The following is a 24364-nucleotide window of genomic DNA, read 5'->3' as shown; positions in this document are numbered from 1 at the left end:
CCGCATGAGGTCAGCGCGACCGTGCACGCGGAGCTTCCCCTCCCATAGCTTCATTCGAGTATGAGCATCTGTGAGGCGACTGACTTAATCCTCAGTTCCCCTCTACCTATACATCCAGCCTTACATTACTCGCCTTCACGGGTGCCTTGGTCAGCTTGTCTGTGCTTGTGACTTTGCTTTACGCCTGTGCTGATGAATCTATAACTCTATTGTTATTCGCCTCTTGAACACACCTTCAGCCTACATAAACCCTCGCGCACCCCCACTCTACTCATACAACAACTTACCCCCGAGAATCTTCTGCCCATAGACATGGCGACGATCAAGTTTGCGCCTTGGAAGTCCGATGTAGATGTGCAGTTCTATGCTGCACTTGCGCATATCAAGATTAATCACGACAGACTCAACGACTCAGCACGTAAAGTACTCGGACTATACGATGTACGACCCGGCGACCACCCTTCACGATCGAACCGGATGCAAATACATCCAACCGCACTCACATCAGATGATACACCTGCCAACTATCTCCGGGGCGAGGGGATAATCAAGAACTTCAACACCCTTGAAGAGTACAGGAATGCTGATCGGGCCGCTGTTCTCGAGAGGGCAGCCCAGACCATCTGGGAGGCAATTCACGACGGATCTATCTACGAATGCCCTTCGCTGCTTTCTTCTTTTACGCTTATCACTTTCGCAAACCTCAAAAAATACACTTTTACGTATCATTTTGGCTTTCCTGCGATCCAGTCAGACCCACCGTGGCGCCAAGTAGGGGATTTCAGTAAGCTTTCGGAAAAGGAGACGACCCCGTTGGTAGATGCTGTACAAACATGGCGATATAGCTCCGATGCGCGTCAAAGGGGCTTCTTCATAGCGAAGCGCGTACGAGGTGATGTGGACTCCGAGGAGCAGCCCAAGGCCCCAGATACACCCGTTGATGACCTGGGATTCAGATGGGTGATTGGTCGACTAGAGGCTTTTGAGAAAGGATTCTTTGACGGAGTGAACGAAGAGGATCGCTTCGTGAGCTTCGCTGACACCTCCACATATGCTGATAATCCCGGCTGGATGCTTCGGAATCTTTTGGCCCTCATGCAACATCGTTGGAAACTCACCAGTGCTCAAATCCTTTGCTACCGCGACACTCATCTACGCAGAGATCAGGCGAATTCACTCATCCTCAAGGTTCAAGCAGATCCACCATCTTCGACAGAAGAAGCCTCTGCACGACCTCGTACTCCAAAACTGCCCAAAGTCACAGGCTGGGAACGAAACGATGCTGGGAAACTCATCTCTCGATCCGTGGATCTTTCAGAATACATGGATGAGCGCAAGCTAGCAGATCAGGCCGTAGATCTGAACCTCAAACTCATCAAGTGGCGAATTGCACCTTCTATAGACCTCGACGTCGTCAAAAATTGCAAATGTCTCCTGCTCGGAGCGGGCACTCTTGGATCATACGTCTCAAGAACTTTACTGGGATGGGGTGTAAGAAAGATTACCTTTGTCGACAACGCCAAAGTCAGCTTTTCGAATCCGGTCCGACAGCCACTTTTCAATTTTAAAGATTGTGTACAAGGAGGTGCAAGAAAAGCTGAGCGTGCGGCTGAAGCGCTTCAAGAAATATACCCTGGTGCGGACGCTGCTGGCCATGTCATGGAAGTGCCTATGGCTGGGCATCCTATCACTGACCAGACCAAGACAAAGGCCAACTTCGACAAGCTAAAGCAATTAATAGACGAACACGATGCTATCTTTCTGCTCATGGATACTCGTGAGAGTCGCTGGCTCCCAACGGTCATGGGAAAAGCTGCCGGCAAGATCGTTCTCAATGCTGCGCTCGGGTTTGACACATATGTTGTGATGCGGCACGGATTGAAGGCTTCAGGGGAAGGCGAGATTGAGCTAGGCTGCTACTTTTGCAACGATGTTGTTGCGCCTGCTGATGTATGTACCTTGATATCCCCTGAAATGATTTCGCTAATCAATTTTACTAGTCACTAAAAGATGCTACTCTCGACCAGCAATGCACGGTGACACGCCCTGGTGTGGCACCTTTGGCATCGAGTTTATTGACAGAGCTTCTGGTCAGCATTCTGCAGCATCCACTAAAGGCACGAGCACCCACCGGAGCCAACCCGCCATCGCAGCCATCGCACCCCTCTCTCCCTCCGCCATTCGTGCATCCACTTGGGCTAGTGCCGCATACAATCCGGGGCTATTTGGGCAATTTCAATAACATACAAGTGGAGGGCAAGCCGTACGACTGCTGTTCCGCTTGCAGTGATACAATCATTGACCTTTATCAACAAGACCCATGGGACTTCGTCCAAAGGGCTCTAAATGAGAAGGGTTGGGTAGAGGAAGTGTCTGGCTTAGCAGAGGTCCAGAGAAAAGCCGACGCAGCCGCCGATGGTCTCGAATGGGATGAGGAGGGCGAACTTGAAGAAGAAGGGGAGGGGGAGCTGATATAATGAACTTTTCATGTGTGGTACTCATACTGGGTCAATCATCTAGAGGTGTTATTTGGTGTTCACTGGAATAATTGTTCGGGATATCCAAAGGTCGCTCTGTATTTCTGTTTCTTTCTTCAACGACGTCCGCCCAATCTCGACAAATCCTTTTGACCATATCCATGTGCCTAGATCACCTCACTGAACCGGTTACAACACATGGTGCCTTCTCAATATGCGCCAAGACTATACTCCCTTGAAGCCGGCCACCGTGTATGGAACTCGTCCTGAATGTCCTTCTGTTTTCCCGATGGTGGGCCGTCGCGACATACTGTCAAGTGACCATGCACCGATGGGTCGCTCTCGGTGAGTCAATGAAATTCTGAATATCATTTGGCAGTCGGGGCACGCGGTCCCAGGGTACTGGATCCCAACCAACGGAATCGCTTAGACGGCCCTGACATCAAATCTGAATGGAAGAAATTGTTCAGGCTTCTCTATCCGCAGAACCCTTCAATTGTGAGAACTCTTCACTGATAGTAGATCTCATAGCGCACGATGTGTTTTCCTTTCCGAGGTTCAGCATCACCAGTACTCTATATCTGAATCTGCCATCGTGTGGACTGGAGACTAGAGCAGACATGATCCAGCTGGCAGGTTACAATGTTCCAGTCCAGCGGCAAGAACACTTGAAATTTATTGTTCTGATATCCATTTCGGAATATCGTCAGCCAATGGAGGAACAATTGGCACCGTCTCGTTACCAAATTCGAACTGCCGACCATATTGGAGGACCAGCACGGTGGACATCGTCCCGATGCGTGATGTCTCGGACTCAAAAAAGAATACCTGCTCCAATTTCTCTGGTTGTTCCCATCTTGCAATATATTGGCTCAACAGAATCATCGTTATGTCACCATACGCACTCGTTCTGGAACTTGGTCTCGCCCTCTAATTGGTTCTATTCCCGTTCATTCAGCAATCTATAAAGCCTCTGCAGGCCCCCACTCTCGTTGGAAACACTTCATTCCACTTCTGTCTTTATCACACTTTTGTTTCCATCCTACCATCACTTCACTGCAAGCAAAATGAGGCAACTTATTATCACGTTCAGTGCTGTGCTCGTTGCACTTGTAACGCCAACCTTACTCGCCCAGGCTGCTGTTCCTAACACCGCCCCCTCGACAGGTCTCGACATCGTAGACGACTTACCCATTCTTCTAAACGGATCGGAGCGATTCAAATACGTCGGTTGTTACAGGGACTACATAGAGAGTCGACAGCTGGCGAAACTATTATACGAATCGAGGGACCTGACCATTGAAAGATGCATTTCAAGATGCTGGGATAAGGGCTGGTACTTCGCTGGCACGGCAAATTCGATTGAGTGTTGGTGTGGGAACTTCCCGCCCGACGTTCTGGATCCCGATTCTTACTGCCAATACCGCTGTTCGGGTAATGACACCCAGATATGTGGCGGGAGTGGGCCTATGAAAAAGAATCATCAAATCTCCGTCTACGGAGATAGGACAAGGTTCAGATCGGACTGGATACATCCTGCAGAGATGACTATTCAGGACATCAAGGGCTGGCGATACGTCGGATGCTTCAAGCCAGAAGGACCCTTGGGCATATCACACCATATCAGCCCGTTCAACGATGTAACCACCTGTGGCAGGAAGTGTGGGAGCCAGAACTACTTTGGGGTTATGGACAGAGTGCATTGCTACTGCTCGGAGATCTGGACCCCCACTTTCATTAAGATGTACGACGAGCAATGCAACAGGATGTGTCCCAACGACGAATCACAGTTCTGCGGAGGATACGCTCGAATTCAGATGTACCAAGCTATTGTTCAGCCTCAGACCTTAGTGGTCGGAGAGACTGTTGCGACCACTCTTGCGACTTCGCCGGTACAGCTATCGATAGTGACCGCTGTGTCAAATACGACAGAAGAAATGCTTGGGGTGGTGGAAGCTCTGCCAAATCCGCCAGCACCAACATCAGTGGTGAATCCTGCACTGGGTCCGCCGACACAGACCTTGAATTCGCCGGTACACTTTTCGCCAATACAAGATTCGCCAGTGCAAGCTACGACGCCTTCATCGTCACATCTTAGCCTTCCACGTGCAGCACCGTCTGCAGAATCAGTTGCGGACGTTTCGCCTACCTGTCCAGAATCCGACGCGTCAGCCTTTGTCTCCGCCGAAGGCTTACCATACCGCATCACCTGCTTCACCGAATACGTCGGATACGACATCGCGTTCCTCGAAGTCGAGAATCTTGCCCAATGCATTGCAGAGTGCGACAAACGATTCGGTTGCAGGGTCGCTGCTTGGCTTGCAAACAAATCGAACACGAAAGCGCCTTGCTACCTCAAGACTGCCCAGGGAAGCCCAGTCGCGAATGATCGAATCTGGGGTGCAGTGCGGATAGTAGCAGGTAAGAACAAGATTACAATGGCATCTGATCCCCTGCCTACCCCTACTGCTGCGAATTGGTTACCCACGAGAACTGTGCCGGCTACTACAACTTTGGATGATTCTGAGACTGCCGGCAATCCTATCACTTCAGATCCAGGCACTGTCGAACCTACGTCTGACCCTATTACCACGACTGAGGTACTGGATTCCGACACTGATAGTGACACATCTGGACCAACAGCCGAGCAGCACACGCCAGAGCCAACGCTCAGCGATGACACATCGACAGAAGAAATCTCAGATGCAGAGGAAACGCTCAAGACATTAGTGGCACCGACAACTACGAATACAGCTCAACTGAGTACTGATAGCGGCACGGGCCAAACCAGCAGCAGTGATGGAACAGAATCGACTAATGTTGGTGATGCAGGTCCTGTTCTCAATTCAAACAGCCCAACTCAAACATCGGTTCCTCGGGACCAAGATTCGACAAATGACCCCGTGGGTGTCCATATCGATCCACTGGTCATTGACCAGATTACTCAATCAACGCCTGTCGTCTCCACGGAGACAGTGACGGTTTTCCAGACGCGAATAGTCCTGCTTCCTGCCCAGAACGAGCCAGCGCCTGTCGTCATCCAGAGTCTCACAGCGCCCGTCGCCCAAATTCCAACCTTTGACCCCAACCACTCCGCCGTGGTGATAACCGTCCGGCCTGCCAACATGCCCACCAACACGATACCAGGAATACCGCCATGGAAAGAAGCACCCCCCACAATTCCACAAACCCCAAGGCCAACAGTCACCCAACCTCCCATTGTAGCGGGACCCGTCATGGGGGGAACCGTCAACACGCTCGAACCCACGATCGCATGGCCAACCCGACCTACGCCCACGCCCACGCCCATCGAGCCGATCACCCCGATGCTCCCATTGCACCCGGGGGTAAACGGCTACGAATACCAAGGCTGCTACAAGGACCCCTTCCAAGACAAATGGAATAAGTTCTCCCGCGTCTTCATCTCGAACCCGAAGGTCGCCGTCTCCGAGCAAATGACGCCCCTACTCTGCGCCACCCGCTGCCGCACCTGGGCGTACTTTGGCCTCCGCAGCAACAACAAATGCTACTGCGCGTCCGCGATGCACGACCGGCCCATCACGGCGCTCAACCAAGACACTGAATGCAATGTCCCCTGCGGCGGCGACCGCAACCAGCTCTGCGGCGGCGTGAACCGCATCTCCGTGTACCGCTCTCTCGACGGCGAGAAGGTCGTCGGCGTCAATAAGGGTCCCTACATCGGCATGCGCATCGGTATCTACCGCTACATCGGCTGCCACGTCGACACGAGCAACCACCGCGCCCTCGTCAACAGCTTCGTCTCAGACCAGAACACCATCGAGCTGTGTCTCATGCACGCGCAGAGGAAGTACAGGCGGTATGCGGGCGCAGAGGCCGGCCGCGAGTGCTACTACGGCAACCATTTCCATGGCAATTACACCGGAATTGATGGATTCAATGTTAGGGTCCCAGAGACACAGTGTATGCAGCCGTGTTATGGCGACCGTGGGTACTTCTGCGGTGGGCTGAGCAGGATTGGGCTTTGGGAGAGGGACGTCGAGTCTATGGTCGATTAGAGGGGTTGTGGTGCTGTTGGGGGTTCGGGGAGTCAGTCGGTTATATAATGAATATCTGCTCATTGCATGGTCTGACATGGTCGAAATTGGGCGAGAAGGAGCAGGATGTGTACGCTGGCGTATTCTCCCCTTATGCCTTTCGTGCTTATTCCACTATCCCATGACAGACTACTGGCGTCATTGGCAATTGTCTTTCCTTTGGGTTCATTGGTACGCATATTCCTAAGTATCGCAGAAAAGAAATGTAGAGTTGTTGCTTAATTCATACGTCATTCATTTCGTATATCGTGTAGCCACTGCCCGCTTCAAAAATCCTGTGAAAGAAATATCTAATGCGTAAAGACCTACCATACTCCTCCCTTCTCCTCTCAGAACGGAAGTGGGTACCCTTCTATTCACGAATCGTGCTGAACATCAGTACGTACTGTGGTCTTAAGTAGTAAGGTAGACACACAAACTAATCGAATACCATTTAACTCGAGGTGACTACTAACGTAGATGGACAAATTGGCAGGAAAGGGAGATTATAGAGAGACAGAACCCTTGAACACTGAATAACCAAGCATCCTTAAGCCCCTATTTGGAAGAACATCTGATATTCTATGCTCTAGAGGCATCCGCATGTAATGGTTATACAGCCTTTTGATTAAGGAAGGCGCCTTATTGATGGATTGATAATAAAGTTGAAGCACATAATGATAATTCTTGATCTAAACATCGCCAAACAACGTCCTCCAACTGAACAATCTAGAGGATCTCGGTGTTCTTGGTCAGCTACGGAGATGGGAATTAAGTAATGAATATGGTACATAGGATAAATGGTGTTCAGAATTATGCTCAACAGGTGCATGTGATTTCGAGCACCTTGCAATGTTGTGTAGTTGATTACACACACGGGTGACATGTCGAAACTTGGGGCAGTCTTTGATATCACAGATCCTCGTCCTCTGGCCACAACCTTGATACCCAAACGATATTAATGTTTATTCTTATATCCCAAGCCTATATGGTTCAATGTTATCCTTGTATCAGTGTTCCATAGAATTGGAGGTGAACCCTCAATATTTTAAGAAACCAAATATTGAAATTGGGACGACTCTAACTATTTGAAACATCATCAATATTTCCTACCATCTGAAAACCATGTAGTGTCGCTCCACGATCTGTCTAAGTGTTATCATTTGAGGTGAATAATTGAATAAATTAGATATAATCATTATTCATGAGCATTTGTAAGTGGAAAAAGAAATATCAAAGGCTGATCGGTTAGTAAGTCACGATCGGTTGCACGAAAATGATTTCGTTGTTCTCACACACGCATGAGATTCTATTTGCAGAGGATTTTGACTGACATCTTACAGATATTCTACATTGTGTTTAAAGTCAAGATCACACTGCTCTAGAAATGGGTTGTATACCAGCTATACCTTCATTACCATGGAACCTTGGATACTTTAACATATGCTCAAGCACTAAGAGCCGCCAAACCAATGTCTTCCAACACAAAGGCAAGAGCAGAAACCCAGATTTGCTTTTTGAAAGGGTCTTGAGACACACATAGGGCTGCATCATTTCAATGGAGTGCATGGATACCCCAAGTTTTGAGGGTTACAAATGTCGAGTCATTGCCGTGCAGCAGGGCCTGCATAAACCTGATTTTGCCACCAGAATTCTTTTGGCGTTTGCCACCCAGACAGTAACCAAGGCAAATGGGCGAACGTACGATGTGGGTAAGTCTGGGGTGTGCGAAGGGTTTCTCGAACGGAACGTTGTATCGTTTGGCTGCACGAGTATGCCCGCGATTGCACAGTGAAACTTTGATTCTTTCTTCCAAGAGATTGAAGTAATATGAAGAACAGTATGGAAACTTACACTTGCAGGTCGCAATATGTTCCGAGTATATCCAGGTACATGAATGAATGTGTTCATACATGCAGATCTGCATACCTATGTTTCCTCCTGTACTTACGTACACCTACATGCATAGATCATTATGTATTTAGATACATACAGCACCTACAGTTAACTAACGTATGTACTGTATATGCGATGCGGGCAACCGCGCCGACACCAATGCAATGCACGATGCGATGCGATAGCGATCTTGGGCGCGGGAACGCAGGCGCAGCGGGGGCGTTTCGGGCAGACCGGCCGCTGCATCTTGCATCTTGCATCTTGCATCGTGCTGCGTGCTGCGTCTGCATCTGCAACAACTCGCATAGCAAGTAGGGGTAGAACAAAAAAAAACAAAGTCAGTTAATGGTAACGAGGATGGCAGTTGCAGTTGCAGTTGTATCCCCAAAGATGAACCAAACTGTAAACTCACAACTGCGAATCTATCGCCACCTGACATTTTAGCTGTAAGAGTAATATCGCAACACTAATATGCCTCACTTTGCGGTACTTGGATACCTGCCCATGCTGTACCCTGATCGTCGGTCTGCGCAATTATGTGCATGATACGCAACACGCCGCCTATCGTAGCCTGCTGCCTACTAGGCAAACAAGCAAGCAAGCAACAAGTAACAATGCACCGTAAATCAAATAGACCCGCTTCGCTTCTAATCAGATGACTCTGCCCATTGACGTCGGTCTCAAACTCGGTCAGCGAAGCGAAGGAAACACCCTCGTTTTTTTGCTTTTATTGGTGCTTTGCCTCATCAATCTGCCCATGTTGTGTCATGCAATGTCCGTCATTCGTTGCCTGCTTGGTCTATGCTCTCGCTTTCCTCGTCTCATTTCCTCCCTGCCCTATGGGAATGAGAAGAGAAAGAGTAGAGGGATCAGGGTTTGTAGGTTTGGATGTCACGAATACATGCCGTAGCGCGCACACCCGCCAGAATTTTCGACGGGGGAGAGAAACAAAATGGCTCGGTTGGATGTCACTAGGAAATCAAAAGGATTTCGAATGCATTGACGAGGTTCCCATTCGGGAAGATGACGCTTTCCAAAATGATTAATGTTTCGGGCGATCAGATGTCAATCGAACATTGCGAAGCCGAAGGAAGATTTTCTCAATGCGACGTACTAAAGCGCATTTGCAATAACATGCGAGTAGCTGCGGTTTCTCTTCGATTGATTGCCGAACATGTAACGCTCGTGAAAGATGCTTTGGACTACGTATTCAAGTCTGATAGCACACAATCCTAGATCCCTTGGCGTTATATTGGAAGCTAGCAAATCGGAGTCATGAGCGTTGAAGTCGGAGCGACTCTCTGAATGTTGCGGAGGATGCGCCGGGCAGAGGCAATTGATGGATTGGCTGGCTGCGTCAAATTGACCATCTTCTGCCTGCTGCCGTCCGCACGAATGAAGAAATAGTCATCATCACTTGGCCGGAGTAAATACATTATGGTATAGCTTTGGTTCAACAAAACCAGAATAGGCCAGGCTAGAGAATAATACTTGTATGGTTAGAAGCACCGTTGATGTTCGGCTTAATACCATGCCTGTATGATGTACTCGCCTTCCAAATTCTGACGTTGCCTCCGCACGTTACGAGTTGCTAGAGGTATGTCCTCGACAGCGTGCCCTTGTTATGACATTCAGAGACTCGAGGGAGAAGTACCAAATTATCGGAGGATCAATCCGAACAAATTCGGATCCAGGAAAGCGAGATCTTGAATGGAAGCGTGGGAAATGGTACATTGCAATGGTTGCACACCAGGAAACGCTAAGATCAAGACCGTCCGTACCCATTGGCACCGCGTATGAGGTACGCTGCATTCGAAATCAGATGGAAATTCCATGCAGACCTAATTGTCCAATTGTAGATTAGGTAGGGCCCAGCCTCCTCAAGTGGAGCGGACTTGAACGCTGATAGATGTCTACAATGGCCAATGATGATGAACAGTATACGTCCAACTCGTGTACATCATCGGAACCTCCACAAGTAGATTGACTTGATCGCCGTTCTTTACATTCCAAGACCCACAAAGCATAGAGGAAGAAGCGTTTCCAAAAGAAAGCAAGGAAGCAGAACGAATCGACAAATAAAGTATCCCGCGATTGATTACTGAGTCGACTAATACCAGGCCCACTGCAGCTATTCATCAATTGTGGTTAAAATTCTCGTCGATGACCGACACTTAGGTCCTCCTTAGTAACCTCTAACCAACCACCTCGTACTCTTCCTTCCCCACCACCAGCCAAAGTCACTCTGCGCCAGCACGAGCAACATTTAGCAGCATGGCATGGGCGCCGTGAGCACCAACACCAACACCAGCGCCAGTCCCGTCGTCCCACAAAGGTCCATGAGTGGCCGCCCACATCTAGGTGGAGGGCAGCCCGCGCGAGCGCCCGCGCGCACATGCGCCGGTAACCTTTTGACTATACCTATGTCACTAGGTCTATTGTAGTTCGCGAGATCGAGCGACCGGCACTATTATCGAGGAAACCATGCGCTACGTCTAAGTCGCAGCAACCAGAGCCGTGGTTTGTTTCTCTTTGGTTCCAGCGGAACGAAGCCATGGCGTGAGTCGTGTGTGTGTAAGTGTGCGGTGCGTGCGCTATGGGGGTCTACACCGTGCTACTTTAGCTATCGATAATAGTATCTAGTGTATTTGTTGACGCGTGGTTTTTCATGGGAATAGGTTTAGTGATGTTGATGAACTGTAGCACGTTGTAGGCATTAGGCATAGCTCTTCTGACAACAATTTTTTCTGTTGGATTCAATCAGGATAGGCGCCACATTTTCCTTTCTTTTTTCCTTCTTTTGCTTTTTCGGTTTGATAATTGTGTCATTGACTGGTACGCGCCTTAGTGGTGACCTCTGGCGTCCTTCGACAACAGAATTAGTGCAGGTTGAACGTGCATGCATGATGTGTTGTTTTCTGAGCTGCCGCGTCGCGTCTTGCTTGTAAACAATGGCTGTTGCAATGGCTATGATTTCGAGTGAAGATAGATGACTACCGTCTGTAATCGTTCTTCAGCAAGTCCCAATGTGTGCAGGGCTAAGGCGTTCGAAGGTGTAGTCCTATCTACTGAAATCGTATGTCAAAACTTTGATTTTCAATACTGGCGAGGACATGCATACGCGCAGCATTGCATGAGCAGGAACGCATGTTCATGCAACAACGGCTGCGCAATATTGACCAAAACCAACGGCCACCTGCTTTCGTGTGCAGGATCACATCGGGAGATCGAATCGGATTGACCCGGGAATTGGATGTCCTTCTTCACATTGCTTTTTGCCGGAAGAAGAAACAAAGACAGTTGGTTGTTGTGCTGGGGTATATGCATGATCTTGCCGGCTGCGTAGGAAATTGTATTGTAAGCCAGGATCCTGAAACAATAGGGTCTATTGAACTGCGCCGCAAATTTGGACAGAACAGAAAGAGGCAATTGAATTGAGAAAGGGTCCAAGGGAAGATGTGACTGAATTTACCCGAGCGCCACGTTATTACTATTCTCATGGAGATCCTTTAGAGAAACGTTCTAGGCGAGCGGCATTCCGAAAATCCGCTTTGTTGAGTAAAATAACGATGACTTGGCGAGGGAGCTCTTATAGTAGCTGGGAGGGGTCCTGGACGAAAAGCATGCTGTTGATTAAATGCCTATAGTGACTGAGCGCTTGGAAAAATCTGAGTGGGTTTGATGTCATTCTCACTGTCGCAGTTGCGTGGGTTTCATCCACAGGTCCGACATGAGCAGGTAGTCGGGCGCAATTAATGATTCGAAGGCCTCGACTGCAATAAAGAAATCCTGATTATGATTGAGGAAGGTGGGTACCGACAACTTGTGTTCATCAATGCTGAGGCGGTTTCAATTGAGATGAGAATGGCTGGAATATCGTTGCCTGTAAGCATGACGCCAGCTTAGCAGATATGATCAGAGCAACGAGTCCTGGCATTGAAACCACCTTCCGCAATTGTGTACGGGGCTCGCAGAGATCCCATTGTTCTGGATAGAGCATTTGAGCGGGAAAGTTCTTTGCTTGTAAGCCAAGGGATGGTTGCCATTCACATCCACAATCCGGGCAAAATATCATAGAAAGGGAGATTAAGAGGCAAAATGCGGACATGGCTCATCCTCGCTCCGGCATCCATATAATGCGCAGAGACTACCCATAGAACGGGTGTTCTGTCAGGTCTATGCCTCAATCGGGACTGTATAAGCTTACCATACTATAGCTAAATGAACAGATAGAGCAGTGAAAAAAGGCATAGCTGTTCAGGACACAACAACGATTTCTTGGTCTATAGCTTCTGCCAGGTCTGCAGTGTACCCTGAAGTGCAACGGCGGCAAATGCAAAGGATGCAGGCAACTATGTCGTGCTTACCATCTGGCTGGTGGATCAGAGATGTGATGTGCTGAAAGGCGGCTCTGCTGCTTTCACTGCATCTAGCCTGGCCGTGTACTGGATTTGCGATATGTACGGAGTACGTGCAGTGCAGCACTTCCGTATACACTACCACATACAAAGATGCCTTACAATTCTGCATCGCGCTGGGTTGAATAATGCCAAAAGTCTAGCCACCGGAGATCAGTCTATGCCAAATACTCAGAGACTGGGTTTGTTTGCGGCCCCCAACGATGCTGAAGAGCGACAATGCAGCGGGTCAAAACAGCCGTGTAAGATGCTTGTCTGCCGGGGACGAATATATTGCCCTTCCCCGGCTATCCAGCAAGATAAGGCGCCACGGCTCATGAATAGACTAGCGGTGAGGACGTGGGAATTGTACGTAGGAATAATTAGTATTTCAACTTTGAAACAAATAGCAAGGGAACTCATATTTCAAACGAGAACCACATATGGAGTGTTCAAGGCGAAGTCTTCTTTCTTCAACGAAGGAATGAGCGTTGAGAATGATCGCCTGAGCAAGTGGATGTTGAGGTTGGACGAGAGGGCGCTAGAAAATGCAGCGTACACCGAGACACCACCAGGAGGACTAGTGGATGAGGGCATGATGTGAGATGACAAGCAGTGGTGGAAGTTTGACGAGGGCCAATCCGCGAGGGCCCAGCCAACTTGAGCAGACCACCAATCAGTAAGAGGATTCGAACTGCAAGGAATGATCCGTGTCGCTTGCAAACGCCAGAGGTGGCTTGCTCTCGTCAACAAACGACACTGCCAGCCCGCTCCGGCATACCTTGGTGCCAGCCCCCGATAACGGCTTCACCTGGCCCACGACGTGGCCAGCAGTGATTGGTGGGCCAGCGCCTATCAGATCGATACGACCGCGTGTGCCGTGCTTCATCGACCACGAGAATGTAATGTATTGTACTGTATTGAGTGGATGGTAGGCAGCTGGCGAAGAGATGGACATCATCATGGGGACGTACAGCATTCCCAAACTCGTGCGCATCTGTGGGGTCTGTCGCAGAGTGGTCGACATGTGCAACACTGCGCAATTCAGCGCTCTCGCCTATGTGCCTGCAGATGCTGTATTTCTCGCTCAGCCATGCTCATATTTCTAGAGAGACCTAAGCAAGGCCGAACTGAATCGGGAACCTTTGCTGTGAAAAGTGGAGGGATAGAAAGAGGAGACCCACGGGCTTGGCCTTGTGGAGAGTGCGAGCCACAGGGATGAACCCTTCATCACATGCATATGCACGGCGGGTGTGTGCAGGTGAAACCTGTCCAATCAGTCACTACTCAATGTCCAAGCGTTGTCTGTACTGCGGGAGGTCCCCAGCTGCAGGAACGCTGACCGGCCGACATACTGCAGACGATTGCGGGTGCAAGCAGCTACGGTACCCTACGCTGAACTTTTGACTCTCTTGGAATGCGGGATAATAGCTCTGATTGTTTCAACATGACTCTCGATCTCAAAACATCTTGAGGGAAAACGGATATGTATAGCTGTGTACGAAGTACTGTGTACTCACTTGACGCCTGCTGTCATATCTGAGCTTGCTCGGTGGTTCCTCGTTCGGGCATGGCACACACCCTATCCGTCCTCCGAATCCCGGGTCTAGAATGGTCATCCATCCTTTTCTGTTGGACGAAGGGACAGAACCGTAGACACAGTCTCCACTCTTTGGAGGCCTCACGAGAACAGAGTTCTCAAGGAAGGTTTGAGTCTGATACAAGTTAATTATTTCTGTATGCTCCGTGCATGTGCCCAATGCTTCAGCGCTCGTGTCTTCTGTCCCAATCGGTCACTGGAGCTTCAACATCTTGACCGATCCTAATCTTGAATTGCCTATTCTTGCAACGGGTGGTGGTCAGCGCTGTCACAGGTAGAGGCCGGACACGGGCCTCGCCCACGATCCGCATTCCCACATCGCGCCCGCTGCACTGCACGTTTATTTCCACCTTTGCATTCAAAGCCATTTGGCCCACGCGACGTCCGTGATACTGGCCCTTACAGAGAGGACAAACATCCATCGGAGCGGCCTGAGCTGCTAAAAAATGCTATGGTGGAACTGTACGCATCGCTTGAGAGCGCCACAGTTTTACAGTCCTTGAGGTCACAAAACTTTGAAGCTGTACTCGGTACTACCGAGGCGAGACTGCGAACATGCCGGCCCGCAATCTTCGCGATTGGGGAAGTGAATGATTCCACGCCGCTCTCGTACTTCGTACCGATGTGAAGCTGATTCAGACAGCCAACAGCAGCACCATCCATTTCCTGTTCTTCAGTAATGGCCATATGATGCCGTCAGTGGTCGTACAGGTCGGATGGACGATAAGCCTTGTCCCACTTTCCAGGCGTGTTGCCACGTCTCACGACACGGTGACGCTGGAGTTGGAGAGGCGAGGTGGCGATTCGACACCAGGGAGATGAAAAGAGTATGGGGTGGGCATAGATAGAACAGAAGAGCAGCGGCAAGAAGTCACGACTGGGTATGCGAACGTCGTAGTTTGGCGCCTGAGGCGTCAAGCTGAAGTCAAGTGAATGGGAATTGGTTGCAATTGCACCCGTGCTCGAGAAACGAGTCCTGGTCGTGACAAGTCACAAGAGATCAAGCATGGCTTGCCAACCTGCTGTCTGTCCCGTCTCTCCCATGTTGAGGCTGTCGCGGTTCGCATGGCAGACGACAAGGATGAATAGAGCCAGAAACTGGCCTATGCTGGCATGGTGGTCCCGTGCTTCCGCTGAGAAACAAGGCCTCTTGGGCGGACTAATAGTACTTTTTGTGTTTCCATCAAGGGAAAGCCTCCCGCGCGCAATACGTATTGTATGGCAAAGATTGTTTCAGTATCCTAGATTGGAGTGACACAAGTCTTCCCTCGGGCAGGCCAAGCCCCAACCATACTCGTCGACTCTGTGGGTAGATGCTGCACAATGAATGCGGGTCAGTTGACTGAGGTGCGGAGGAGGCACAGTTACTCTCGAGTCTCGGTTTCGGTACTCATCCTTGCCCTTTCGATGATTCAGTCTAATCCACTCCACTCCAGTCTAGCAATTGCAGACAGAAGTGGCCGCGGCGGGGACCAGCGGGAGGAGCAGCGAAGCAGATGACAACAATACCTAGCAGTGAGCAGATTTCTCAATAATGACCTGTCGTGATGGATTGTGGGGATTGTTGGTGCGTTACAGCGACTGTACTGTAGCTGGACACTGGACACTGGACACTGGACAATAACGCGAGGGTAGTTGATGATGGCTTGCGGAAAAAGCATGACCCTCTGCCCGTGTCCAGATCCGGTTAGCCTCGCCAGCACATCACTCACACCGCAACAGTCGTAGGACCTATCATTCCCTGCGGCGTCCCACGTCCAACACCAAGCCCGTGGCACAATCGCTACAATGCCTCGAATGCTGCGCTTCCTCAATTTCGAAATGGCACGGTGCCACAATGGCACAACCGCCGGGCACGTTTTGGGCCAAGGGAAACGAAGGACATGGAAAGGGTCCGCCCGTACTCTACCTCCACTCCGCGGGAGGTTTGAGAATCTCGCCAGCGACTTATTGCTATATTCAACACCATCATCACGATTCTGACGCGGAGCAGAGCATGCGTACGCAGTGTCCAAATGGCGCCCGGCACTCTTTACAGCCATTCAACAATTTGACATGATCGTCACACCCTCTCGAGTCTCCACGTTGCACCATTCCATGCCCTCGTTCCCTTTCACACCATCTCGCTTCGATGAAGCACGCCCAGACCTCAATTGTGATGTTGAGTGGGGTTCTCAATGGTCCAGGTTGCTACATGCGTAGAGAACGGTATTGTCGGATAGTACGGAGTACCGTAATTACTCATTATCCATCGCGGACTCAAGTTGGACTGAGGCATCCTCCAGGTTACCCAACGCTTCGGAATTGCTATACAACCAGCCAACGATCCATGTCAATATCGAAGAGTGCAAGGACCCCAACGAAAGTGACCTTGCGCGGTCTGTCGTCCGTTCATCCCGCTCTTGCCTTTTTGTCATCCCTGCTTGACCTGGTGCTTCGTCGTTGGATCCACGGGCATTTAGCCTGAGTTAGATATATGGTCCGTGCAGGTTGCGCTGTTCCCGACGGCGGCGCTCTCGTTTTCTTCCAGTGGGCCTATTCTTGCCTTTTCGATGCTGTCGGGTGAGGCGTGAAAAGAGAAAGAAATGACAACATTCTCTACGGTTCGGCGTAGCAGTACGGAGTAGTCGCCACATGTTTCAGAACATCATGCTGGTATGCCGGCATTTGTAGCCCCGTGAGGTACTCCTCTATGACGCGGAGAAGCCAGGCCTATCTCCATGTTCTACGCTCACGAAAACAACTGATGCATTCGTTTGACTCGTGGCGACAGAAGCAGCGCAAATCATCGCGCATTATGTGGCCCACTGAGGGCTGGAGTGCAGGCAAGGACGTTTTGAACAGGGTCTTGCGCTCCGATCGATCGACGGAGGCTCGCTGGGGAATGCCTTGAGGTGTGGTCCTCCTCTCCGCTATGATCATTACTTGCATTTCCATCACTGCTGGCCCATGTTGAGGTTTATCGAGAGGTTACCTACTCCGTACAGCGGTCATGAACGATACAAATGAGTTCTGAACCCAAAGCGATCGCCCTATCTACACTCTGTGGGTAGCCTGCACGGACAATGAAAGTATATCTCCGCATGCTGCTACTGGTCGGTTGCCATTCAGCCGTCATCTCCCTATCGGGACCCCAGCCGGCGCCAGCCTAGCATAGAGCGCAAATAGACGCCCGTTAAAAATGGATGACCGCAGCCGAAAGCACCTACTGTCGGACTCGATTTACTCGACCCATCAGTTTGTTGAATCTCAATGGAGTAAAGAGACAAGCTTTGCTTCTGGGAATATTCGGTACACTGCTATCAAAAATAAAAAAAAGGCGATACGGGGTAGAGTGGAGGGCAGCTATCAATCTCAACCTGACCAATACTCTATTCTGATGAACGGCTTTGAAAATTACTCCGTACATATGTTATTCGTCTCTTGGGCTATTGGTATGAACAGCCTAGCGGCGGTGGCTGGTAAGACACAGTGGGAGTGGCATCGTTGACTCCTCGCTTGTGCGCATTGCATATGTAGCAGGTCGGTCGTACACAGTCTTCCTTCTTCTACAAACTACTCCGTACAAGGTGAAGGGAGATTTACGATAGGACAAAGACGACGGGTTATGTCTCCAGACCTCGAAGCTCTCCGTGCCCTTGTCTGCCGCATCGACGGCACGTCAGCCCAGTCAGCAACAGGAAGCATCATTGCCCACTCAATTCCAACAACCAGAGGCAGCGCAGTCTTGATGTCTCTTCCCGAGCCAGATCCCGACCCTTATTTATTGGCCCATAGTCGTCCCCTCGATGGCCGTGCGTGCGAGCCCTGCCCTGCTATGCTAATTGCCATAGCTTGTCCCTTGTAGAAGGAGGCCCGTGCTTGGCCGCTGGCCAGCGCGCGAGAAACGGCCACTGGCCTTCCTTTCATGGGACAGAGTTGACAGACCAGGCTGGTGCTGAAGGAGCGAGCAGAAAGACGAAGTGGTGTCGCAGTCCGGCTCTTCCCACCTTGTCCCGTCCCTCCAATCCAAAGTCGGCCATGGCGGGCCACATCCAGTTGTGGGACCCCTGCTAATCCTGGGTCATGCCACACATAACCGAATATTGCCAGAGTGCGAGAGAGCGAGCTATTCTGAGAAACAACGAAGTGAAGGCTTTCGATGGGAAGGGGAGGTTTGGTGCTACGTGAAATGACCCTTCCCTGAAACCAACATGCCGCAACAAAGTCTGAACGCTATTTGGATTCATCAACCAGCTTTGGCGACGTCGATGTGCGTGGTTTGGATGTGCAATATGTGACTACTCCGGACACGAGCGAGGATGATGCAAGAACCCCAGAGGGATCTCCACAACCCGCTTCTTCCTTACAGTACTCCGTACAGCACGATGCTCTGCTCTCTAGGGAGCAGCCATTCACCATCGACTCTGTACAGTACTGCACTATATAGTGCGCCTCTAGTAAGAGCAACCCACCGAGAAGGCGGACACTGGGATTGTATCTGGGATAACTACGCATAGAGACGAGATAGACATGAGAGGTGCAGCGGTTGCATCAACAGCGTCTTCCAGGCGCCCGTTTCTTGTCTCGTATTATGGCGGGTGGTCCTGCTGGCTGGCCATCTCGATGTCGACGGCCTGCAGTATCGTGGCTACGATGTCTCCCGCATCGTTGACAAAGAAAGGTAGGGGTATTGCCATGAATCGTGACATTGACATTGTCTCCTACAATTAGGGCCAGACATGTGGTCACGCAGAAGGGACCGATACCACGAATACGTTCGAGTATCTAACATTGTGACTGGAACTGGAGGCGAGCCAGTAGCATCAGAAAGCGTAGGCGGGCATGCGCCGCGCCTTGCCTGCCTGCCCGGGGCCCTGCGAACTCGCGCCGTCCCGTCGACACGCATCAGCAGATGATGCTTCTTACAGGCGCCGGTCCGTGGCTGGCCAGGTCTTTGCAGCTGTTGTTGGAATTTTCGATCCAGAAAGAGCAGAGGATGACGACTGTGTCTGGGGCGTTCACTATCTACAAGAGTAAGGTCTTTGGAAGATTTAGGATTAGGCCTTCACCAGGGTCGATAGGGTGGTGCATTGACAACAGGACGGGAACGGGATGGGGATGGTGGTGGTGGAGGTGGATCGTTGTTGTATGGCTGGGAAGACTCGATACGGACTTGTATGAAAATTCGCGAGCGGATAGATTGTGAACTGCACTCCGTAAGTGTGTAACAACGCAAGATGGATCCGAAGGTAGGGCATTAGGAAGCTCGGACAATATTGAATTTTCCATCGGTCGTTCGTCGAGCGAGTGAGGGGGAATACAATAGGTAGGCAGATGGATCTTCCTGGGCAAGACAAGACAAGACAGGCAGACAGAAGAGCACATCAACGCCCATGCCATGACCGTGGCCATGCATCATCAGCAGCATAAGTTGACCCCTGCTCAATCCTTGACTACCTATGCGAATTCGAGTGGACCGGAGGCTCCACAATGTACGGAGCAGTCCAGCCTCTTCCACGAATCCATGTCAAGTCAATTCACTGTACTGTGTATTGTACGGAGTACCGTACAGTACAGAACGGCCGCACTCCCATCACCCATCTCCACTCTTGCTTGCGTGGGCAATGAAGGGATTTGACAGGATGGGTGCCCTCATTAACTACTGGGTTCAGAATCTCATTCGGAGTACTCCGTACTCAGAACCAGGTCGACACTACGTGAGAGAAATCAGAGAACAGGGTATCAAAGCAAAAGCATCATCTTTGGTCATCAAGTATAAAGCTCACGATCTAGGGATTGCTTGCTTACACAATAGGTGCTTCGAACTTTAGTGGGAAAAGAATTTGTACCGACCGTCCGACCGTCCACCTGTTCGTTCACGAACTAAACCTTGCTTGCCCTCCCCTCCCATACCAAGACCCGCAAGCACAAGAGAAAGCAACGGAAAGCAAGCCACCCCAGCACACGGACATTGTCCGCAACGGTACCCATGTCCACCACCAGCAAAGGACGAGGAAGAGGGGACAAAATTCACCTCAGGTAGGCATGTGGAGCGCAAGAGGGAATCCTACGTATGGCCTATCTTCCTAACCCACCGACGTAAGTAAATCGTTGTCCGTTGGACCTTCGCCGTTGTTGTTCCAGATCCAGGTCCAACATCGCATCTGGAGCACATATTCTTACATCGGTACGAATAGCCAATACGGCCGGGATAAATGGTTGTTAATAAAAGCACAAACCGTGATCTACAGAGTCTCTACGAGATAATTTACCATTTGAATTCTAGGTTCCGTGCCCGCTCGCTTGCTCGACCGTGGCCTGCCTATTGTAAAGAACACAGACACACAGACACACAGACAGACCCAGGGCCAGGCCGGGTCGACCACGGGCCGGAGGGAACGAACGTTTCTACGAGCATAGCGTTGCGTTACTTTGCGGGTGCGTACAATGGTTTTGTTGGGTGTTGGTCTAGGCATGCCTGTCTGCCTCTCTGTTGGGTTTACGGTTTCCCGTTTCCCTACATACCTCCCGGCTTAACAAGATTTTTTGCATCCTAAAACTATCTCCACGAAAAAGACTTGTTAATTAGCGGCCGAAAGACAACTTCGCTCGTTTAGTTTCGCTCGTTTCGTTCGAAGGAAGATGCAACTGCACGATTGTTTCCTTCCCTTTCTCTTCTCTGCACGCACATAACGCACGCACGCACGTACGATCGCATCTTCCCATCTCATCTCCCCCCCACCACCCCCCCGGCAGCCAGCACTGCACTGCCTGCTTGCTTGCTGCACTGCAGGATACCCGCCGCCACCTTCCCGCGCCGCCGCCTTGCATCTATTGCGTAGACATTTGGCTTTGTTGAATTGTTGCTTGTTAGGTAATTAGTTGGTTAGTTTGGTTGGTGGCCACGAGGTAAACAACACGAGGGAAACGCGTTGGACGTGGTAGTGTATGTCGACAGTACCGTGGTTGGGTTGTGCTGTGGTGTACTGTGGAGTTCTGTGGTGTACCGCGTATGGACTGACATACATGAGGTGACGTGGAGTACAACAGGACCTACAATTTTCTATTGGAGCCCAATTGTGTGTTCATTGATTCCACAGCATAGGTACCTAATTGCTTCGTCGTTGAGCAGATGTATTTGTTTACTGACTAGAGTTGATACTTGTCTTTGGAATATCCAGTTGTTTCTGTGCCGTACTTGGCTTCTTGACTGTGCCATGCACTAGGTATTGATCGGTGTATCGTTTCCATTTGCTCTTCTATTTGCTCTACGGAGTACTCGGTGCAGGAGTGTAGGGTATGTTATTCACGATGTTATTGACAATACTTTGTATGTCCATAGTATTCCGTATAGAACCAATAAGGTTTTGAACGTATTCTGTACAGAGTAGAGGTACTAACACCATTCCTACATCTGGGACCAATATCGTTCCTCTCATTGGGTGATCTGACCCTTCTCTCCATCTTATTCCCGTCAACTCCGTATCTATCAGTCCATTATCATTCCGTGCCATACCTAATACTATTGTTTCAAGTTCCCTTTTTGCTTTTTATTCAACGGTGTGCATTCATCCTTCTCCAAGTTTGTGTATGTATTAGGCGCGAGGCAGAGAATCGTATCGTAGTCGCCGGGGGCTTGACCAAAGGGATCTAGCATGGCGATACGCATCCAATCCGCCATGCACACGGTTTTACAAGTTACCCACCCACACGCGCACACGCACGAGTCTATCCCACACCCTCTTCCATAGTTACAGTTCCAATACGAATACACTTTGATACACAGACAATCCTTATTTACCTTTGAGCTTACACAGACATACTCCATTCAGCACTGTACAATAGATACCCTCACTCCGTAATCGTATTCATTCCATCTCCTCACGCACACACACCGTCCGTGTCCACCTTCCCTCTCATCCCATGCCATGCCATGCCATGCCATGTCAAACATCCCAGTAAGACAATCCCCCAGCATCACCCCAGTTGATCTCTCCATCCCTACCCTCTAGGCCCTACCTCTAGGTCCTCTAGGTCCTCTAGGTCCTCTAATCCACCCCCTCCCCTCCCACACTCCAAATCAACATCCCGGTAAAAGCGACGCAGCGTTTTCCCGTGCTCGCCTATCTTTGGCTTCCTGGAACTAAGCACTGGATGTCGGCTATTGGCTGGGAAAGAAGTGTTCGCTCTTCTTCGTTCCCTCGTTCATTCTCTCGCTGGGAGGGAGAGGGAGAGGGAGAGGGAGTGGGAGTGGGAGTGGACGGGAATAGACTGGATGTGTGCACTGGGTGTATGATACCCTCTCTATGTCCTCAATTCTCCGTAGATACGGAGTATAGCTATCCTGTCTCTATTACCTAGTTATCTCGTCGAATGGTTCCAGGTTGGCTCGCTCATGAGGGCAGCAGAAGCGGGCGCTAGGATCCCAAAGCCAACCCATCCCAACCACCTCAAAAATCCACCTCAGACCTCAGACCTCAACCTCGCCCGTCTCTCAACTCCACTCCACTCCACCACTTCCGAATTGCCTCGTCCTCCTCTTTCCCTTTCTTCCCTCCTTCCTACCTACCTCGCCTCATCTCACCTCACCTAACAATCTCCCTCTCCCTGTTCTTCATCTCATCCATCTTACTCTCCGGCCCATCCCCGCCTTATCTGCAGCATCTACGCTACGCTACCTTGGGTACGCATCTACAATCACGCAACACACAATACAGGTATTCCATCCCGTCCCGTCTTATGCTTTTCCATCTTACGCGACCTTGCCTTTCTTGTTGTACTGTCTGTTGCTTGAGTGCTATTATTTTTAATTCTCTATTATGGAGTACTGTTATTGTTGTTGTTATCCTCGTCTCCAGATTTTGCATCTCCACTAGTGTGTACTCCGTATAGTGCAGTGCAGTGTAGTGTGGTGCAGAGTGTACTGTGTATACTGTAGTGTATAGGGTAGTGTCGCTGCAGTGCGGGCTGCATCGTGCCTTCCCTGCGTTTATCCACGCCCACACGCAAACCCACACCCACATCCACACCTTCCTCCGAGGTTCGTGCAGCCTCACACAACATAGCATAGCATAGCATAGCATAGCAGAGCATAGCATCTCTTGATCCTCATCCTTATCCTCATCCTCCGTCTTTCCCCTACGACCTTTTCTTTTTCTTTTTCTTTTTCATTTTCTTTTCTTCACTTACCCTTTACTCCACTCTGGGTATCTCTCCCCGAGTGCTCCTATCTATTCCCGTCATTCACTACCACCATATTTCACAAGTCTATCTTGGTACCAGCCAGGGAATCCGCTGACCATTCGCTCTGTTCTATTCTGGCTGTAGTGCAGTGATCGTTAACCGATTAGGTAGCAGTGGTTTCCTACCATCTACAGTCTACGACTCTACGGTCTATTACGAGCAACTACCATCGATAACTACGGAGACACTACACTATCCATCTGCCGTATCCTAGTCCGTTGAGTACCCCGGCACGGCCACAACAGCAACAAGCAATAGCTAGCGACAAGCAACGAGCAGTAACTCAATACGGGCCATAGCGATAACTACCAGAATAGCTGTACCAACCATACCTTACCTGGGCTATACACAGTACATACCGCTATACCATATTACAATACAGCAATAGCCAGAGCTCTCCATCGGCCGGGCTACCTCTATCGACCAGCTCTACGAGTACTGTGTCGCAAGCAAGAGCAACAGCTTCAGCAGCTCCCAGCAAAAGGTCCCAGCATCGATAACCACCTCCACCCACTTTTGCTACCTACCTTCCCTTCCTTCTAACTGCCTCTTTCCCTCCCTCCTTCCTTCCTTCCTTCCTTCCCTCCTACCTGCCTCCTCCACCTCCATCCATCCTTCCTTCCTTCTTGTCGCTCGGCCCGTAGCTGACCACCCACCCTCTCTATCCTCTCTAAGAGATCCTCTCTATCCTTCCTCCTCTTCTCTTCTTCTCCT

The 24364-nt window shown here is 50.3% G+C and overlaps 6 protein-coding genes across 6 annotated transcripts; 4 read left to right on the top strand and 2 right to left on the bottom strand.

Annotated features, from left to right (window-relative positions):
* Positions 1 to 83: 83 nt before the first annotated feature.
* On the top strand, positions 84 to 2477 carry BU24DRAFT_396517 (autophagy-related protein 7; the record flags this gene model as incomplete). The annotated part of the gene is made up of 2 exons (XM_033525306.1): positions 84 to 1950; positions 2001 to 2477. Exons 1-2 carry the CDS (start codon positions 313 to 315, stop codon positions 2475 to 2477), a joined length of 2115 nt encoding a protein of 704 aa, XP_033380229.1. The 5' UTR covers positions 84 to 312.
* A 2852-nt stretch (positions 2478 to 5329) lies between these two features.
* On the bottom strand, positions 5330 to 5699 carry BU24DRAFT_425721 (uncharacterized protein; the record flags this gene model as incomplete). Its single annotated transcript, XM_033528807.1, has 1 exon — positions 5330 to 5699. A coding segment is annotated over one exon (278 nt), but the record flags the coding sequence as incomplete, so codon positions are not given.
* A 2532-nt stretch (positions 5700 to 8231) lies between these two features.
* On the top strand, positions 8232 to 8864 carry BU24DRAFT_265743 (uncharacterized protein). The gene has a single exon (XM_033522542.1). It carries the CDS (start codon positions 8363 to 8365, stop codon positions 8741 to 8743), a length of 381 nt encoding a protein of 126 aa, XP_033380227.1. The 5' UTR covers positions 8232 to 8362; the 3' UTR covers positions 8744 to 8864.
* A 3279-nt stretch (positions 8865 to 12143) lies between these two features.
* BU24DRAFT_425717 (uncharacterized protein) lies at positions 12144 to 12555 on the bottom strand. The gene has a single exon (XM_033528806.1). The coding sequence runs from the start codon at positions 12534 to 12536 to the stop codon at positions 12261 to 12263; it is 276 nt and encodes a 91-aa protein (XP_033380226.1). The 5' UTR covers positions 12537 to 12555; the 3' UTR covers positions 12144 to 12260.
* Positions 12556 to 12711: 156 nt separating this feature from the next.
* BU24DRAFT_265747 (uncharacterized protein) lies at positions 12712 to 13465 on the top strand. Its single transcript, XM_033522543.1, has one exon. The coding sequence runs from the start codon at positions 12887 to 12889 to the stop codon at positions 13427 to 13429; it is 543 nt and encodes a 180-aa protein (XP_033380225.1). The 5' UTR covers positions 12712 to 12886; the 3' UTR covers positions 13430 to 13465.
* Positions 13466 to 16262: 2797 nt separating this feature from the next.
* Positions 16263 to 16627, top strand: BU24DRAFT_465473 (uncharacterized protein; the record flags this gene model as incomplete). Its single annotated transcript, XM_033532278.1, has 2 exons — positions 16263 to 16350; positions 16419 to 16627. 2 exons carry the CDS (start codon positions 16263 to 16265, stop codon positions 16625 to 16627), a joined length of 297 nt encoding a protein of 98 aa, XP_033380224.1.
* Positions 16628 to 24364: the final 7737 nt, after the last annotated feature.

This window comes from Aaosphaeria arxii (genome assembly GCF_010015735.1).
Source record: "Aaosphaeria arxii CBS 175.79 unplaced genomic scaffold BU24scaffold_8, whole genome shotgun sequence".
NCBI lineage: Eukaryota > Fungi > Ascomycota > Dothideomycetes > Pleosporales > Aaosphaeria > Aaosphaeria arxii.
This window is presented reverse-complemented; position numbering and strand designations above follow the sequence as displayed.